The 20,393-nt window shown below is 39.6% G+C and overlaps 1 protein-coding gene across 4 annotated transcripts; it reads left to right on the top strand.

Annotated features, from left to right (window-relative positions):
* The first annotated feature begins 310 nt into the window (after positions 1-310).
* Positions 311-18,452, top strand: LOC306942880 (uncharacterized protein). Of its 4 annotated transcripts, none has more exons than XM_079529039.1 (28): positions 311-540; positions 839-891; positions 2,987-3,130; positions 4,165-4,234; positions 4,600-4,706; positions 4,953-4,982; positions 5,628-5,687; positions 5,790-5,843; positions 6,631-7,254; positions 7,955-8,209; positions 8,286-8,417; positions 8,515-8,646; positions 8,741-8,878; positions 8,956-9,096; positions 9,174-9,308; positions 9,385-9,516; positions 9,598-9,729; positions 9,810-9,992; positions 10,350-10,413; positions 10,748-10,838; positions 10,949-11,090; positions 11,254-11,358; positions 11,841-11,952; positions 13,872-14,061; positions 15,395-15,475; positions 15,652-15,754; positions 16,228-16,308; positions 16,755-18,452. In XM_079529039.1, the coding sequence occupies exons 2-27, from the start codon at positions 850-852 to the stop codon at positions 16,285-16,287; spliced, it is 3,459 nt and encodes a 1,152-aa protein (XP_079385165.1). In that variant the 5' UTR covers positions 311-540; positions 839-849; the 3' UTR covers positions 16,288-16,308; positions 16,755-18,452. The 4 variants fall into 4 exon arrangements, with proteins under 4 accessions (XP_079385165.1, XP_079385166.1, XP_079385164.1 ...); XM_079529040.1 differs by having other exon boundaries at positions 4,950-4,982; positions 6,634-7,254; XM_079529038.1 differs by having other exon boundaries at positions 4,950-4,982.
* The last annotated feature ends 1,941 nt before the right edge of the window (positions 18,453-20,393 follow it).

The raw sequence follows: 20,393 nt of genomic DNA, 5'->3' as shown, positions 1-20,393 counted from the left end.
TTATGGTTATGGTTATCTATCAGTTCATCATCTCATCTTTCGTTGCCTGACAGGCTGAGCCTGACAACCAACCTATCATAGCGCGTGATCTCGTCCGTCAGGGCTATGGCATACATACACAGTCTACTATTTCGACTGGTGACAACAGCGACACCTGCTGCTTGAAGAACCGGTAGTAGAAAAATAAACTAATGTAATAAAAGAAGACAAAATACACAACCGTTTAATAACATGCCTGCAATGAACATCAAAACCTATATTTCTGTATAGCCTACAGTCCTTCTATGATCAATGGTTAATTTGCGTATGGTGGTGCATTCATTGCAGGCAGCGCGTGTTTCTGTCCCCACCGGCTGCAGTGGTGGGAAAAACGAGTGCACACAAAATTTGCCCTGTGAAAAGTGCATTGTGTCGACTGTGTTAGCCATCGAACGAATGCGGAAGCACACAACAAATTGTTAGAAGAAGCAGGCCAATCGCCACAGCATTCCACTCATTTATTTTTTATAATTCAGAAGGAGAACAGGATCAAGCTTCAAGGTAAGAAGGAACCAGAGGTTCTATCGTTATTTTAAAGTACGACTTGGTAAATAATTTGCTTCTTTTTTTTTGCTAACCACCATTTTTTGGACAGGTCTATACGACACCAAGGCCGATGAGAGATAGGCCTACATTAGCTCTGGACTCTGATCCATAGCTTGATTTCTTCTTAAGGCTGGAGACGTCCTTAACGGACCAGAGCAGAGCTATATAGGCCTACAATATACATGATTCTTACAACAACAATATATGGTAACTTCAACTGATGACGGATTATTTACTTTCCCCCTCTACACAGTTGGTGCAAGCATGCCGAAAATTCGTGAGAACTCGCGACTCGAGCGCACACATGTAAGTACAAAGTATCCTGAGCCCAACCTGACGCATAACTTTAGGCTGACAATAAAGTGCAAGACCAGATTAAATGACAAACAAGTAGTCGACAAGCATGGTCTGCAAATAATGGAAATAATGAAGTGCTACGAAGTAAACAATCAAACTGGCTTGTCTGAATATGTCTATACAACATCATACATAGCATTTGTGAACAAGCAAGCAATAGGCCTATATGTCCATCAAAATATAACATGTGATTGATTGAAGTATTGATTGAAGTATTAAAAGTATGCAGAATGGGTACATTTCAAACGAATGCACAACTCAATACAAAAATGTTTCTGTGGAGTGTGGACGACACCATGATAAAGCATTACACTTGTTTACAACAGGGTCCAACATTTTCAATTCATCAGAACATTTAGAGACATACAAATATATACTTCTATATAAAACAAACAGGAAATCATCATATTAGGAGGTTAAAAGTGAAGAAAAAAAACATAGTTAGGGGTGAAGTGGGTTGGGGGGGACTGTCGGATTCATGGTGGTTTTGGGGAGTGAGGCCAAGTAGTAGCCTGACAAGTTTGTTTTGGGAAGTCTGGAGCCTTGTTTTTAGGGCCTTTGAAGTACCAGGTGCAGTCGAAGAAACCTTGTATAAGGGCTCCTGTTAGGGTCTTCAAGGTGTTTTTGTTGACCAGTGAGGTATGATTAGGAATCTTGTTCTTTGGTTGGCTCTTTGGTTGGCTTTTTTGATTACGTTGGTGGCCATTTTATCACCGGAAAGATTTGCCTCCAGGATGGAACCTAGGTAGGTAATTTCATCTTTTCGTGTGATAATATTGTCAACCACTCTAACCAAGAAGCCATCTGCCTTGTTGAGATTACTATCCAAGTGTAAAGATAGTTTATCACGAGCCAGCCAGGTGCAGATTCTACCGAATTCAGGGCTGAGGGCCTTTTCAACCTGCAGTTTGTTCCTGTCTGAGACCAGCAGTGCAGATTCATCTGTGAACAGGAACAAGTTGCAGTCACAAGCTGATGTCATGTCGTTTACATATATTAGGAATTTAGGAACAGTAAAGAACCCAGTAAAGTTCCTTGTGGAACGCCACAGCTTTCCACCGGTTGGAGAGCCAGACCTCCAAAATTGGAACGTTAATTATGAATTGAGTTGGCAAAACCATACCTATTAATATATGATAACCCTTCCACAGTAGTAGCTTTTTCGTATATATTGTTTTTTTGCATATTTTCCTATATAAATATATATATTTTTAAGATTTGTAAAACAATAAATCATCGTCTTTGTAAGTAATCAACTGGGGAAGTTTCATGGTGCTAACAATTTAATATAGGTATGGTTTTGCACACTCGATTCATAATTAACGTTCCAATTTTGGAGGTCTGGCTCATGGACTAAGAACCAAAAAGAACTGAACCGGTTCCCAACCGGTGGAAAAGGGGTCTGGGAGGCTCAACATGTGAACGAGTAACCAATACCATACATCACCAGGGTCGTTTCTATTGATGCCATTTTAAACATGGCCTATTTTATGCTGGATTGTGAATGTGGAACGGGCTTGATCAGTATGTAACCTGTTAAAATACAGATGGCCTGTAATAATGTCAGATAATTGTTTCAAATGCAATTATTTTCAATCAACATTTAGTCACTGCATCTGCATAGGGCTTTGATGAATAAAATACAATTTGGTAGTAGCTAATCAGTATGATTTCAGAAATTGTGAAAAGTAATTATCACATTCAAAACTGTACCCTGCTGCGAGTGACTGCAAGTTATGTATATTATAAGGTAAACTATTGATTGCCCTAAACTGTCCACATAAAAGATATTGCACAGTGCATGTCAATGGAGAACAAATGGGGCCACATCCGCCATTTGAAAAAGTAACGCCTTCATCATCCTCATGCAAGAGGAAGAATATGGTCCAGCTTAAAATAATGGTGGTTATACATGAAAAGCATGTTTTTTACAACAATAAGAAATAAGTGATTATTAGTATTCGGTTGATATTTTTAATTTTATTAATTATTATACGTCGCCTTCCTCATTTTATTACATTCGTTTTATATTTGTTTTTTCTAGGGCAGTCCCGATCCCATACTTGAATCGGATAATACAAGTGGATCGGATCAGCTCGCACTGAAGGAAAAGGAATCGCCCCCATTGGGCAGAAAACATGACCGCCCTCCAAGAAATTTGCAAAAGATTTTGCAAGATAATAACTGGGTCCGTTTTTTTTCTCATAACCTACTGTTTTGGTTACTATTATTCTGGGGAAGTATATGTTGTTTTCCGTTTGAGTAATATCACTTGATCAAGCCCTTTCCAACATTCTAGACCGCAAATAAGTAATAAAAGTGAAGGTAAAAAAACCTGCTGCTTGCCTGAGAAGTCAGAACAGAGAGACAGAAATACATTTATATTGGTTTCGGCATATATATATATATATATATATATATATATATATTATAATGCAATGCACTGGTATCGGCCGATACTCAAGGTTGCAGTTTCTGTAGCGGAAGTTAAAAGGTTGGATCGGGACAACCCTAGTTTTCTTTTTAATATGGTAATAATGAAATTATTATACTATTGTACTTTTAATTATAGACTGTCACTGTATATCATATGCATTCATTGTTGACATTCTGTACAATCGGGGGTGCCCAAAAGGTAGATCACGATGTACCAGTAGATAAGGTTGTATGTATATGTAATTTAAATATATATATATAAAAAAAATAAAGAAGAAAACAATTTTTGGCATCTGCCGCTTGAATGACTTGATTGACATCAAAAGCGGCCTCTCTGCTCAAAACCACAAAGCAATGGGCCTACTTGCTTGTTGCGCACAAACGCCAATAGCATTACAAAGTTCTATACAAAAAATCCTTTTTCCCCCTCTAATCTTTCCCATTCCAAGTGCGTTTGTCTTGTATGTAACGCCAGCGGCACTATTTTAAAGCCCCCTCAGCAATGGGATAATGTTTTTTGTGTGTGTGTGTATGGTCCGCTCTTGTTGAGCTGGTCATTTTGAAAGTAGCTCTCAAGTCAAAGTGTGGGCACCCCTGCTGTACATTCATATATATATATATATTAGTGTGTGTGTGTGTGTGTGTGTGTGTGTATACATTTTTAAGTATATTGATATGCTGAACAAATATTTACACAAACATTCACTCATGCTCCCATATGCAGACAAACAGTAGCTCCAGCTCCATTTGTTTGAAATTATAAATATTTTTCTCCTTTTCTTTCAGGATTCGGTAGTAGATCTAATATTCAGACGTTCTGATGACAGCCCTGTCCTAGATGCATTAAACTCTTTTGGTAAGAGTGAGTGAGTGAGTAATATCATAACAGTTGATACGCAGAGATGGGTAAATCTAACATTTATTTATGAATGGTCTTGGTGCTATGCTGGGGAAAATTAAAAGAAAATTTGGAGCATCTGTTTCCATGACATACTTTATTAATCATTAAAACTCCTGGACTCCATATATGGTACATGGGCGTGGATCGACATTTCTGGACAACCGCCTATTCGGCCGAGTTTGAAGTCAGTCTGAACTACAGAAACGCACATAGATGGACGGACAGTGATTTTTGCACATTTATAGTAGGATGAGAACCAGGATAGGTAGACTCTTAATCTGGTTTTAAACTAATTTTGTGTTTTCTGTTGTATTTTGAAGGTTTAGAGTTTGGTTTACCCATCATGAGGGCATTGGACTCTGAATTATCCAAAGACTTGATATACAGTGATGATGAAGAGGATGTTTTACCTCCAGAGCCTCCAGAGGTACTTAAAGGACCGTATCAGTGGGTTGGCATGATGCCAGCCCATTGACTATGCCTTGACATTATTGCTGATATTTTGCATATTGTGTTGCTTGATTTTGTAGGATAGAAGAATATGCTATTTATTTTAGTATGGTATGAAAATCAATTTGCAGATACTTGCTTGACATACAGGTAATCAAAACGATACATTTAATCATGCGGTTATATTTTGTCAAATGTATGTTATCGTTAATCTTTACAGGAGAAAGAAACACCGCAAGAGTCCGCAACACTGGTAAGGGAAAACTCAACTCCACTGGTTTATTAATTCAACGTTTCGATCACTGGGATCTTCTTCAGGACTAGTATGACAGGAAATGGGTGTGCACCATACAGAATGGGTACAGCTGATTGGCTATAAAGATGAGCAGTGACTAAGGGCCGATTCATACTCTTATTTTAGAGCCGAATAAAAGTCGGTTTGGCTCTGTAGAGCCTACAGTGTGACGTCATTTGAGGTTCGGGGCGACGGGTACCGTCCTAAAGTTGGCTCTTCGGTGCTACTGAAAATTTCTGACGAGCCGAAATCATTTCGGCACTACAGCGCCGAAACAGCGGTAAAATAGGAGTATGAATCGGCCCTTATGCCACCTGAGCCCAAACCAATTATCCAATTTTCCAATATCACAATAGTAATAAGCATGACAGGTTTGAGTGTATATATATATATACATATAAACAAGATACAGAATGTATACACAATATGTAAGTACATTACCATTGATTGTACATTTTTACCACATGGATTACAAGTGTGAATTGCTAAAATAGCTTGCCTTTGGGAGGGAACTTTTTTTTCTTGTTTCCAAAAAGCTGTTCACGTAGATTATGTTATGTGCTGAGCATCGTCAAATTCCATAATCTATGTCTTGTCTTTTAGGACGTAAAACAAGTAGGAAGGGAGGAAAAGCGTGCAGAGAAGAACAAGCGTAAGAAATTGGTCAGTGGCTGAAGAATTCTGATTGTAAATTAATCTGAAATGTTTAATTCCATCATCTGACAACACAGACCACGGGTTATTTATTTTCTAATTCTTTTACAGCGGCGAAAAAAGAAAAAACATGAATGGAAAAAGGAGAATTCAGCTGATATGTCTGTAAGTACTGTCATTTATATTGCATAGTTGGAGAGATTGTGACTTTTGTGACATTCAAAGGATCTAACCTAGAATCAATTGCAGGGAGTAAAGCGGTAGAATAAGCTTAAAGCTCTATTTCACAACTTTAAGATTTCTTTTACAAGAGTCCATAACATATTTTGGGCATTATCATTAAAAGGCAAACCGAGTGGCGCGCTATGAACTTGTAGGTCTGCTATTTTTGAAAAATCGTTAAAATGTGCCTCAAATCTTTCCGAAAATTGTCATGATTTAGAAAACTTTTTTTTTTTAATTTCGACGTCAGGCCTGAATGGGTTAACTGTTGCAATGTTGTAAAAATACAGTAGCCTACAATACATTGTTGTCTCCCTTCATATCACACTTGCTCCTGAAACTTTCGCAACCTTAATCTCAACTCTATTCCCAATTTCTTTATACTATTTGGTATTAGATACCAATGAATCGTTTGTCTGCCATTGGTGAATATCTTGCTCAACATTTGCATCTAGACTGCCAAGATGATTGTTGATTTGTTTACAACATGAATTGGCCTGTCTTTGTTTGAAAATGCAGATGAAAATAAACTTGATCCAAGTTTGTGATCACTACCAATTAAGCATGACCATTACACATTATCTTAAAAATAAATGTTACAATCCCGAGCATTAAATTCCTAGATCAACATATAGTTGATCATCCTTGTGCCTCAAAGTTTCTGCCAGGAGGTAAAATCAGGCATAAAGCTTTGTTTTTGGAATCTTGACAAATGTATTTCTCTGTTAAGGAGGATGAGGAGGAGGATGATGATGATGATGATGATGAGGAACAGGAAAGTAAGGATGAAGAAAACGTGGTTGAGAAAACTTCCGCAGAGACCGAACAGTCCCGTCTTGAAAGTAGCGCAACTCTGACCGAAACTGCAGCCACTGGAGTGGGAAACGACAGTGAGACCACGAATAAGGCCAATCCTGACAGTAGTGCAACTTCAACTCTAACCGAAACTGCAGCCACTGGAGTGGGAAACGACAGTGAGACCACGAATAAAGCCAATCCCGAAAGTAGTGCACCTTCAACTCTGACCGAAACTGCAGCCACTGTAGTGGGAAACGACAGTGAGACCACGAATAAAGCCAATCCCGAAAGTAGTGCACCTTCAACTCTGACCGAAACTGCAGCCACTGTAGTGGGAAACGACAGTGAGACCACGGATAAGGCCAATCCTGACAGTAGTGCAACTCTAACTGAAACTGCAGCCACTCGAGTAGGAAACGACGGTGAGACCATGGATAAGGCCACTCTTGACAGTAGTGTAACTGTAACCGAAACTGCAGCCACTGGAGTGGGAAATGACAGTGCCAGTGATCTTCATGAGGTGGAATCGAACAAGGAACCAGACGAGAATTTAAAGGTTTGAAGAGATTTAATTCATATCTCAAATAATTTCTTTACACAGTACAATCCTGAGTGTGAATGTAACCCAAGAGTGTACAAATGTAACTACTAACCCAGAATGTTACTGTGTATATATGTATGTACTGTGACCACACTGGATCATCCTGCCAAAGTGTCTTTGATGGATAATCAACCACCTAGGTGACGTTTCAAGCGCCTCATGCTCTTACTCAGACAAATAAACATTGCAGAGCACACACCTTCAAATACCCACCTGGCAGGTCACATAACACATCACCCGACTATGTCCGATACATTGACAAATACATATATTATTTCATCGGTCATGTTACCTCCAAGCCTAATTAAATAAGGTTAGGAAGCGACGACCATACGGTGGACTCCATGTTGCTCCATGGAAGGAAAGAAACATGCGCAATGGGCTATATGGAGCCAACACTTCCGCGTTCAGCTTGCCTGGTCTCAATTGTCTTTCCCCCCATGCTACCTGAGCACACCCTTTCTGTGAGGAAGAGATGCTTGAAACATCACATATGACATTTGGGAGCATTATCCAGTGTGCACTGTCTATCTTAATTTTAAACGTCTCTTTCTGGCCAACACCTTGTTTGGATGTGCGTGTTTCTTTTGCTTTGTATGTAGTATGTACTGCATTCTGTATGTTGAGTCTTGTCTTGATATGTCTTTCCCTGTAGGAAGTCGAAAAAGAAAGTTTGGATGTGTCTACTGCTGGATCCCCTATCAAGAATCAATTGGATGAGACCCCCAAACTAGAGGATGAGACCCCCAAACTATTGGATGAGACCCCCAAACTAGAGGATGAGACCCCCAAACTAGAGGACAAAGGAAAGCATGATTCTTCACCAGTTCATGATCCAGAAGAGAAGAAGTCAGTTCAGGAGAAAACTGAAGAAACAAAACCGAAAGAAGACCCTCAAATTGTCAAACAGGTGTGCTATATGATGCATTAGAAACCTTTGATTCCCCCGTGTTGTGTATGGCTGTCTAATATGTGTTTTTCTTCAGAAAATCAAGCCTTCTAAAATGTCAGAAAGAAAGGACAATTCATCACCAATTCATGATCCAGAAGAGAAGAAGTCGGTTCAGGAGAAAACTGAAGAAAGAAAACCAAAAAAAGACCCTAAATTTGTCAAACAGGTGTGCTATATGATGCATTACAATTTACAATACATTAGAAACCTTTGTTTACCCCGTGTTGTGTATGGCTGTCTAATATATTTGTGTTTTTCCTCAGAAAATCAAGCCTTCTAAAACGTCAGAAAGAAAGGATGATTCATCACCAGTTCATGATGTAGAAGAGAAGAAGTCAGTTCAGGAGAAAGCTGAAGAAACAAAACCAAAAAATGACCCTAAATTTGTCAAACAGGTGTGCTATATGATGCATTACAATTTACAATACATTAGAAACCTTTGTTTACCCCATGTTGTGTATTGTCTAATATATTTGTGTTTTTCCTCAGAAAATCAAGCCTTCTAAAACGTCAGAAAGAAAGGATGATTCATCACCAGTTCATGATGTAGAAGAGAAGAAGTCAGTTCAGGAGAAAGCTGAACCTGAAGACACAAAACCAAAAAATGACCCTAAATTTGTCAAACAGGTGTGCTATATGATTTATTAGAAACCTCTTTTCCCCCGTGTAGTATATGGCTGTCTAATGTATGTGTTTTTCTTCAGAAAATCAAGCCTTCTAAAACGTCAGAAAGAAAGGATGATTCTTCATCACCAGTTCATGATGTAGAAGAGAAGAAGTCAGTTCAGGAGAAAGCTGAAACTGAAGACGCAAAACCAAAAAATTACCCTAAATTTGTCAAACAGGTGTGCTATATGATTTATTAGAAACCTCTTTTCCCCCGTGTAGTATATGGCTGTATAATGTATGTGTTTTTCTTCAGAAAATCAAGCCTTCTAAAACGTCGGAAAGAAAGGATGATTCTTCATCACCAGTTCATGATGTAGAAGAGAAGAAGTCAGTTCAGGAGAAAACTGAAGAAACAAAACCGAAAGAAGACCCTCAAATTGTCAAACAGGTGTGCTATATGATGCATTAGAAACCTTTGATTCCCCCGTGTTGTGTATGGCTGTCTAATATGTGTTTTTCTTTAGAAAATCAAGCCTTCTAAAATGTCGGAAAGAAAGGATAATTCATCACCAGTTCATGATCCAGAAGAGAAGAAGTCAGTTCAGGAGAAAACTGAAGAAACGAAACCAAAAAAAGACCCTAAATTTGTCAAACAGGTGTGCTATATGATGCATTAGAAACCTTTGTTTCCCCCAGTGTTGTGTATAGCTGTGTAATATGTTTGGGTTTTTCTTCAGAAAATCAAGCCTTCTAAAACGTCAGACCGAAGGGTTGAATCATCACCAGTTCATGATCCAGAAGAGAAGAAGTCGGTTCAGGAGAAAACTGAAGAAACAAAACCAAAAAAAGACCCTACATTTGTCAAACAGGTGTGCTATATGATGCATTAGAAACGTTTGTTTCCCCCAGTGTTGTGTATGGCTGTCTTAATACATTTGTTTTTCTTCAGAAAATCAAGCCTTCTAAAACATCAGAAGATCACAAAAAAACAAATAATATTGAAAGGTCCAGAGAAATTGAGGAACATTCTGTCCCCAGCCCACTCCGAAAGAAAACTCCTATTGGTGGTTTCAGTAACAACAATGGTAGTAATGATGTTGTGATCACTAAGGAAGGAGATGGAAATCTAGAGGTTTGTGATGAATTATGTTCACATATCCCCACATTTGCTTTTGCTTCAAATGAAAAAATAAAAAAGGCCTGTTACATTGGCATCAATGAAATTACCACAAGGCATAGTTATGTGCACAAGTGTGTTATCCATATAAAAGCAAATGTGTTTGATACTATATGATAAGAGCTGACCCCCAGTTACAGCAAGTAATTATGGGGAAGAATCTCTCCTTGAATTTTAGTATTCTATGGCTGTATATGGAATATATAACGCAATGTTTGTAATATCAGCCATTTTAGGAGGATTAGTAGGATTGTTGTCCTTATCTAATGCATCTACCTTACATACTAATTGTCTGTTTTTGTTTTTATAAAGCCTACAGTGAGAAACATGGAAGTAGTGCCAGAGCATTTAGCCAAAAAAAGTACAGAACTTGCCGGTAAGTTACATTTCAACGCCTGGGCCGTGGCTCAGCGGTCCAGGCACCTTGGCTGGTAATCCAGTCTGGCAGTGTGCCGCGGATTCGACTCCCGATCCCGACGGCCTTTACTGCATGTCATCCCCCCCCATCTCTCCCCCCCTTTCCTGTCAGCCTACTGTCTGTCCCTCCATAAAAAAAATAAAGGCGAAAGCCACAAAAAAAAACATTTAAGTTACATTTCAACGATAAGTCAGTATATTTACATTTGCACAGTATCTTTTGAAATTAACCAAGCATTTTATTGACAAACGTTGAACTGAATAAACACACCACTCTTCCATCTCTTTTTCAGCTGTCGGAAATCGCTTTGCAGCTTGTGGACAATATGAAGCAGCAGTCAAATGCTATACTGATGCCATTAAATTCAATCCACAGGAATTCAAGTGAGAACATTTAAGAACATACTACATTATTCATACTTAAAACTAAAACACTGGCAATTACTGACATAATGTGTTTATCATTCACCTCCCTCCTTCCCCACCCAATTCAGGTTATTTGGAAATCGGTCACTTTGTTACGAAAGAATGCAGGACTATGAGAGGGCGTTAGCTGATGCTCGTCTGGCGCTTTTCATGGAACCTAAGTGGTTAAAAGGTTTATTTAGGAAAGGAAAAGCGCTGTGCGGGCTCAAGGTAAATCATCATTTACCCAACTATTGGGATTTTTTTTATAAAATGTTGTTCCCAGTGAAACATTTCAAGTTTGTTGAATACATTAAATACATTAAATTGTCTATTTCTACATATAGCACTTGCTAATATGCTAATGTTTTACTTGTTTTTGCTTGCTACCCAGAAGTACTTTGAGGCCTCTTTGGTCTATAAGGAGATACTGCAGCAGGAAAGTTCAAGTGCTGAAGCTGCCCAGGAGCTGAAGAGGGCACAGACCTTACACCTAATGGTAAGGGAGGCCAATAGCTGCCACAACAACAAAATGACACAAACCAGTGCCATCCATGTGTCTTACTGACAACAATGAATGCAAACATGATATACTATTTTTTTTTTATTAACCTTTATCACAAAGACAATGCGAATAAATAATGAGGTACAAGTAAGATGGGTTTATAGCAAAGTAATCATTATTTAGTTGCTGAAAGCTGCTCCAGTCAAGAAGTTACAGTTGCAATGTTGTTAACACACACACACGTACACACGCACCTTGTCAATGATAACATAATGTATGCACAAAATAAAAATGTTCATCCCTACTTTAATTACTTGCCCAAGTAGGTATAGTACCACAGGCAAAAGCATTACAAACACTAATGCTACAGTAGAAAGGTTTACCCGCATTTGACTTTGATACCTAGCAAAAAAATCCTATGAAACCAATTAAGCGTTATGTGGATTCAAGACATTGTCATTGGTTTTTCTGTTTAGGAAATGGGCTTTACCTGGGGTCAGAGCTCTGAAGCTTTGAAAAACCATGCTACATTGGAAGAAGCTATTGATGCTCTGTTTGGCACTGAAGGCAGGCGTGGTCGCAGTGAAGGTAAGTAAATGAACTTGATCACTCAAGAACTTGATGAAACCAAATTACTTTTATTCCTCTGTGTACAAAAAGGGCTAAAATAATTCTAAATGACTTGTATTCCTCTGTGTACAAAAAGGGCTAAAATAATTTGGAGAAAAGAGTATGGAAAAATATTAGTTTCCATAATGGCTCATATGGTATTTTTATGCAAAATTATTTCTACAAATCTTTTCATAATATAAGCTGTTTTTCAACATAGTGTATGGAACAGGTAGCCAAAAGGTTTACCACTCTGAGAGAGTTGAGGCCAGAGTGAATTGTATGTAGGGATGCTGCAATCTAGATTTTTCACTTCCGATCTGATACCAATATAGCAGCAACAATTCCGATCCGATACGGCACATATTTAAGTCTCTCCATGCTATGTATTGCTGCTGGCTAGCTGCCTGCGACTAGCAAACACTGTTATGATCATGTGGCCTCTACATGCTGCTACATGCTAAGTTTGCTTCCTATTTAGGGCTGTTTGTCAGTGGAAGTTGGTCCAACTTTCTGCGTAGGAGCAATTGTTAAACAGTGTTTGTACATTTTCTTTTAATCCATCCAACAGCCAATGTCAGCAAAGTCAAAGGAACTTAGATCTATTTTCGTTCCCTGCTGAATTGTACATCCCATCTGTTAGCCTACTGTAGGGGTTGGGGTTAAAGGTACATCCCATCTGTTAGCCTACTGTAGGGGTTGGGGTTAAAGGTACATCCCATCTGTTAGCCTACTGTAGGGGTTGGGGTTAAAGGTACATCCCATCTGTTAGCCTACTGTAGGGGTTGGGGTTAAAGGTGCATCCCATCTGTTAGCCTACTGTAGGGGTTGGGGTTAAAGGTACATCCCATCTGTTAGCCTACTGTAGGGGTTAAAGGTACATCCCATCTGTTAGCCTACTGTAGGGGTTGGGGTTAAAGGTACATCCCATCTGTTAGCCTACTGTATGGGTTGGGGTTAAAGGTACATCCCATCTGTTAGCCTACTGTAGGGGTTGGGGTTAAAGGTACATCCCATCTGTTAGCCTACTGTAGGGGTTGGGGTTAAAGGTACATCCCATCTGTTAGCCTACTGTATGGGTTGGGGTTAAAGGTACATCCCATCTGTTAGCCTACTGTATGGGTTGGGGTTAAAGGTACATCCCATCTGTTAGCCTACTGTAGGGGTTGGGGTTAAAGGTACATCCCATCTGTTAGCCTACTGTAGGGGTTGGGGTTAAAGGTACATCCCATCTGTTAGCCTACTGTAGGGGTTGGGGTTAAAGGTACATCCCATCTGTTAGCCTACTGTAGGGGTTGGGGTTAAAGGTACATCCCATCTGTTAGCCTACTGTAGGGGTTGGGGTTAAAGGTACATCCCATCTGTTAGCCTACTGTATGGGTTGGGGTTAAAGGTACATCCCATCTGTTAGCCTACTGTAGGGGTTGGGGTTAAAGGTACATCCCATCTGTTAGCCTACTGTAGGGGTTGGGGTTAAAGGTACATCCCATCTGTTAGCCTACTGTATGGGTTGGGGTTAAAGGTACATCCCATCTGTTAGCCTACTGTATGGGTTGGGGTTAAAGGTACATCCCATCTGTTAGCCTACTGTAGGGGTTGGGGTTAAAGGTACATCCCATCTGTTAGCCTACTGTAGGGGTTGGGGTTAAAGGTATAAACGTATTTAAATGTACATGACAAAAACAGAATAGCATTGCAGCTTTAAAAGTAATTGAGCTTGTTGTTCCGTCATTGATTTGTAGGAGCTACAGTACCTACTAAAGTCAGTCTTATGGCAATTGTTTGGCAATATAATGGCATGCATCAGAATCCTACATTAATCTTAAAGCTTCAATCCATAACGTTATTTAATGACTTATTTTAATTATTTTAAAATGACACGGATGCTTTCCCCTCAGGTCGGCGCTCACAATCGGCAGAACATGACGTCAGTCAAGACAAAATAAATGGCCAAATGGAGGAGACCGAGGATGAGGACAAAACGATGATTCCTGTAGGAAAGAAGCAGCCGAGTATCCGGAAAGTGACTACACCTACACCTACTCCTATCGATCGTGCCAAGTCTCAGTCTCCCACTGGGGTCCAAACGTAAGGCGCCGTTATCTTAACCCCTTTTCTCTATGAAGGGATTGATTGACTGATTCCAACAATCACATGGTAAATAATATTTCTACCTTGTGTTAGGGCATTAACGAGTTGAGATTTTTCTAAGTCGACTTGTCAGACAGTAAAGTAGAAGTTGAGTCGATGCATCGTTTTATGACCGGTGGGGGGGGACTTTAACGGGGCGGGTGGAGGTGCGCGCGCTCAAAGCATGTCAAACAAAGCACTGTGCACACAGTGGCCTCTCCAATATGGCACAGTGTACGTATCATCTATATGGCAAAGCGCTGATTATCAAAACATAAAAATGTAATAGTAAATGGGCTACTAAACAGTGCAGGCACACGCGCAAGTGTGCGTCGCACACTGGTACACAGACCAGAAAAGAGAACACAACAGGAGAGGGGGCATAATTGGCACACAGTACAGCAGCCCGACCTTCAGAAAACAATAGAAGACATAGGTCTATATTAACATTTATAGCAGCCAGCAGCAGTTGGCACATCACCAGAATGCAATCTGCTATTACCTTCCACATTCACGACGTGAACCTTCTCTTCCTCCTCCTCCGACAACAACTCTATAACGTTCTCATGTTAGTTTTTTACTTATTTTCTGAGCCATGCAAATAAACAACAACCCGCACTGACCGGAGACGGAGAGATTTATGCGTCCTGTGCGTAAAGCTAAACCAGAAACAGGACGGTCATTGCGTCAGCACGGATGTAGCCTCGGAAACGTTTTATCTCCAGCACGGAGGTGGGGATTGTTTGGGGATAAAGTTTGCGCGCTTCTATCTGTTACTTCTCTGACACAGCGCGCAGTTCAACTGCAGTCAATAGTGGGACACCGCTGAGAGCCACACACAGCTGCAGTTAGGTGCTTAATTAAGGGCGCGTTCTGAATGCAATGCAAACTAATATGCGAGTGCGCTCCGGTGCGGTATGCAAAGGGAAAGAATGACTTCTGTCCGTGACAATAATCAATCCTACAGTTTGAATTCTGTACACACGCAAGAGCAAAAATTATACGGGGAAAGCAATTGATATCGACTTTCGACTTCTACTAATTTGAATCTACTTGTGTTTATGAAATCTATGAATCAAATTTTTTCATTTTCATTTTCAGAGATTTCAAATTAAGTGACTATTTATATAGCACTTTTTTTGTTTGTACAAAGCACAACAGATTTAAAGCTAAATATATAAAATAATACAGTTGTAAATATAAAAGCATGAATTGATTAAACGCTAGACTGTAAAAAATAGAGGAATCAATTTATAGACCAGTTATTTATGTTATTTTTCTATTGTTATAGGATTGGAGAGAATTGTGACCTTTGGGTAGGATCCTTGGCGCCTACTGTTACAAAAGTGAAGCTCCTCAACATCTTTGGCAGGTAAAATAATATGGGTGTTCTAAATCCCTGTGGGTCATTTTGATTACAGATAAAATACTAAGAGTGGACAAGCAACTTTTGGGGGAAAAAAATGATTGCATCTACTCATACATTCTCTTCTCCTGTCTATCTTCCCCCCCTCTCCAAATGTCTTGTTTCTTGTCTGTATCTTTCAGAGCTGGCACTGTCGCCAATATCACGATGATCTCAAACCAACAGTATGCTTTTGTCAAATACACCAAGAAGGAGGGCTGCGATAAAGCCATCAACATGCTCAATGTATGTTTGCCTTCATTCAGTTCTTTGTTAAAGCAATAATGCGGTGGGACTCGTGGGAGTTCTTTCCTGTGGCTGATGCAGTTTAGTATAAGGTGCAGTTATACATAAAGTTTACTCCAGCCCTTTCAATTAATTGTATTGATCTACATCTTTATTGGTGTGTGCAACTGTGTAGTGTGTACATACATATTTATAGGTAGTGTGCATACTTGGGAATAAAGAGCTATGGTTAGCTCCGAGTGGAATAGTATGAGGGTGACGACACAAGCGTCGACTCCCATTGTAACAATGGAATGCGGAAGTGCTCATTTTATCTCAATGGGATAGTTCCAATGTTTGGAACTATAGCCCATAGGCACCCGCTTTGCGGCGAGATCAAAGCTTGTCTTTATTTGTATGGCAATTATACATTAGTAACTAATGTATATCAAATTAATACAGTATTGGTAATTGTTTGCTTATTGCTTTACCAGGGAATGGTGGTAGAAGGGTCTCCCCTGTTGGTGCGCCCCTCCAATAGATCCAGATTCTGAACTTCACCTCAATGTCTGTGGGTAAGTAGAATATACCAGTCAATCCCCAAGGCCCAAGAGTCTTAACACCTTTAATCCCTATCAGAGTGGATCAGATTTGGGAGTGTTGAAAGATATTATCTGATTACCCAAAATCTGAATCTGATCCACTCAGATTTGGATTAAAACTTGTGAACTTTTGCCCGGGCCGCCGGCGTGGAGGTCCGGGCACCCTAGGCTGCATGCCAGCCTAACGGCGTGTCGCAGGTTTGAATCCCGATCCTGACGTCGGTCTACTGTCCCATCAATAAAGGCCCAAAAATAAATCTTAAAAAAGAAAAGGTTGTGAACTTTTGGGCCCAAGGCATGAGCAATAAAACAAAATGTCTTTCTTATCAGACATAAATGTATACTTGTATAACCATGCTCTCATTTTAATTCATATCGGCAAGTGACACTTACTAATGGCATTGTTTTGCTGTTAACAGGTCCCGTAGGTTGCATCAGGCCTTGTTCCAACGTTCAAAGGTATTGACAAAGACTCATTAAAGTAGAGGAACACAAACAAAATGTATGAGGGAGAACACTCGCTCATGAAAAGCTGCATTTGCGGAGTTGAAAGGAAATCTCCATGATGATACTAGGGAAGGTTTTAGATGGCAACTATTTTTTAAAATTTTATTTAGCTGTGATGGAGTTCCATCCCTGACCAAAGAGGAAAGGATGTGTGCAGTAAATTGGACTAAAATATTGCAGGCGAGCTCCATCACTAACCAAGGAGGAACTAAAATGGATACAACTGTACAAAGATATTTACCATAATAATTATTGTGCCTTGTGATGTACATTAAAATAAACTATGGACCAAGGCCTGGCTTTGAGCACTCGTTTGCCACAACTTGCCATGTGTGCAAGCTAATTTATAGAAATTTGCTGCTATTTCTTGTCCAAATAGATTGATGAATGGATCTGGATTTTTAATTTGACTGGGATTTTCTTTTCTTTTTAATTTTTTTATGTTTTTGTATTCTCTGATTGAGACTCATACAAGTAAAGTCAAAATTGATTATGATTCATGTGTAGACTAGAGAGGTTAGAAACCTAAGGCAGAGAGGATTAACAAGACTTGGTGGTAGTTGGATTTGAACTTGGGTCCTCATACAATAAGATATGTCGGTGGCTGAGCCACCAGGTATCCTATGTATATCTTGTGTTGCAACTTTTTGATTTCTGTAAATATTTGATTGCATGTAAATATTTGATTGCATGATCAAATTCTTTGAATTTCATCTTTTTTACTCCTTATTGCTTGCTTTGTCATCTTATAAGATGCCTTACTGTAAATACAATCACATGTGTGTATTATTAGATTCTTTACACTTGCCAGTAGGTGGCAGTGTTGGCTTGATTACTTTGATTATTATGAGGCTTTTGTGAAGATAAAATATCACTCCGTGCTTTGCACCTACCTTTAGTGGAACTGATTTCTCCTAGAATATCTTTCTCTACAGTCTGTAACTCACTGGATAATCCCTGATGTTTTGCTCATTTTCCTGTTGTCTCATTCATCATTATGATCAACCTAAACAATCTACTGTACTCATTGTCTCCACCAGGCCAACGCCATTGCAGAGACTTGTGTTTTGCACCCTGTTTACATTGCTTTTCCACTGCATAGTACTGGCTGAACATGACATGACAAGCTTATGCTAACACTAATGTCTGTCTGGAAATATTGTCCATTTCACTGTATAGTCTAATAAAAACCATTTTAGGTGAGAAACTGGCCATACGGTTGCTCCGTCTATGATGTAATCACACTAGTGATGATTAGCTGACTAATAATCAGCAGTCTGCAGTGTTTTCATGTCATATTTTGGTCATATCATCTGAGCTCACTTGGAACCTTGACTGAGGTCGTACCAAAACAACTACCAGTGCTAGGTACTTTTCCCTAATGGAAAACCAATAAAAGGTGAGCCAGTACCATGTAGTGAAAAAGCTAAAGAGGGAATGGAACACCAAACCGTGGCAGTGCTGGGGCAATGTTCTATGCTGGAAATGTTAACACTAAAACCATGCATTTACTGTCGACCATATCCATACTCGCAAAATGGCAGCCGTGTGAATGTTAAACATAAAGTGCTCTAGCTTGACTTTGAAAAATAAACAATCTACACACTCTACACATTTATTCTTCCTGGTGTGCTTGTGTCAAATCAAGACTGGAGTTAGCCATAATTTATAAGATATGGTTATAGTGCACTAATGGCCCACATAACCAGAAGTTGACAGGTTTGATCCCAACAACATCCTTGTATCCCGTTAAATGAGCCCCTAGCCCTAGCTGCTTTAATGCTTTGTCATTGAATTCCTTTACATAAGTGTGTTATCCTTGTGTAGCTGAAGTTATATTCCCCATTAAGCTAAAATGTTAATGGTGAGTCAAATGATCACATCCAGTAAAGTCACACTGCAGTCACATCCAGTAAAGTCACACTGCAGTCACATCCAGTAAAGTCACACTGCAGTCACATCCAGTAAAATCTGATTTCAAATCTGATCTTTTGGCCCGACCATTTGCAAGTGTCCAGATCTGATCTGTGTGTTCAGACTGGCAGCCAAATCCATCCTGAAGCAGATCTGTGCCACATCCAGATTTGGAGTCTGAACACATACAAGTCACATGGAATCTGATTTAGATCAGGTTGTTGCATTCAGACAAAAGCGTGACTCGTACTACACCGCATCAAGGCTTTTATTGGGATGGTATTATTCTTCAGGTTTGAGGGAAAAGATGTTCTGGTTTAGAGGCCTGATGACTACAAAACAATGACACGATCACACATCATTTTAGTAACACAGACCAGGCTTTCCTCCGAGGTGGAAAGCCTGGTGAAGTACAGCAGCCTCAATGTCTGACAACCTGCTATATCAAGATCACATTTATGGGCCTTCATGTAACATTTTGGGGTGTGATTTTCAAAACCCTGCAAAAGAGCTGAATGATGAATTGAAAACCAGTCAGTAAAAGTCCATAGCCTTGCCCTTAACCTTTGCAAGAAAAACATTACACAAGAGGGCTTTAATTGGCTGGTGATAGCATACCTTACAAAGCCCTTTTGATCTGTGTGTGATTGGAGAGCATGAAAGGGCTGTGTAACACTAATAACATGAACTCTGGTTGAACCGCTAGCACTCCACTGAGGCTTGCAGTTGGTACATTAATGTGGAACGGGGAAAAAAGGAACCCTATATTCAATCTTATTGGTGCTCTTGGCTTTTGTGTTTCTAGAGAACCCATTTGAGATAAGGCCCGATAAGAGGTTAGGGTTCAGAAGCCGCATGTTGGAATCAACCTCCTGCCATTTTATGTGTTAGGAGAAAGCCACACCCTTTGCTTAACTTAAGACAAACACTGGGAAAGATAAACGCTGTCATGTTAAAAGGCTATATGTTTTGTGTCTTCTAAACTGATTTATCCATCTCCCACCCACTAATGGTGAATAAGTAATCTTGGTGAAGAATTATTCACCACACATGGGCCTATGCTTCATTTGTTGACTGCTATCCAGCACAATTAGCTCCAGAGTGCACTTTTGTCTTGAGTAAATTAATGTTGTCATACCTGCGGGACACATAATATGATTTTGATTCTAATTCTGTGGTTGCTACCTACTGGTAAATACAATATTGATGTGACATGGGGAATAGCTGACTCATACACCAGCAGCAAGACTCAACGCTCAAGTGCTGCCTCAGAACTGGTGAACTCGGTAACCTCCACAGAGACGCTCGGCTGCCGTTTGCTTCAACTCTTAAAGTGTCTTTTAAAATATGATGGCTATGCATTCCTGCTTTGGTTCACAGCTCAGTGGCGAGAGAAAGGGGATGACTTGCAATGCCAGATCATGGAAATTTTGACTGGCCTGTATTGACTTGGTTATAACACCCTGGCATCCAGATTGTCCTTATAGGCAAAAAATAAATAACTACCGGTGATACAATGATATAATACAAACTTTTCAGAAAGAGCAAAAATAGATCTAGCTCAACGTATCACGATACCCTGTGAGCTTGTAAATTGGCTATTTGTCATAGGATTATGTATAGGGCTTTTATCTAGT

The sequence above is a fragment of the Electrona antarctica genome, assembly GCF_951216825.1.
Source record: "Electrona antarctica genome assembly, chromosome: 18".
NCBI lineage: Eukaryota > Metazoa > Chordata > Actinopteri > Myctophiformes > Myctophidae > Electrona > Electrona antarctica.
This window is presented reverse-complemented; position numbering and strand designations above follow the sequence as displayed.

Coding starts and splice junctions, on each gene's coding strand:
- LOC306942880 (XM_079529038.1), top strand. CDS start 850: ATGCCGAAAATTCGTGAGAACTCGCGACTCGAGCGCACACAT. Junction 4,707..4,949: donor TACCTCCAGAGCCTCCAGAG/GTACTTAAAGGA, acceptor TAATCTTTACAG/GAGAAAGAAACACCGCAAGA. Junction 11,359..11,840: donor CACAGACCTTACACCTAATG/GTAAGGGAGGCC, acceptor TTTTCTGTTTAG/GAAATGGGCTTTACCTGGGG.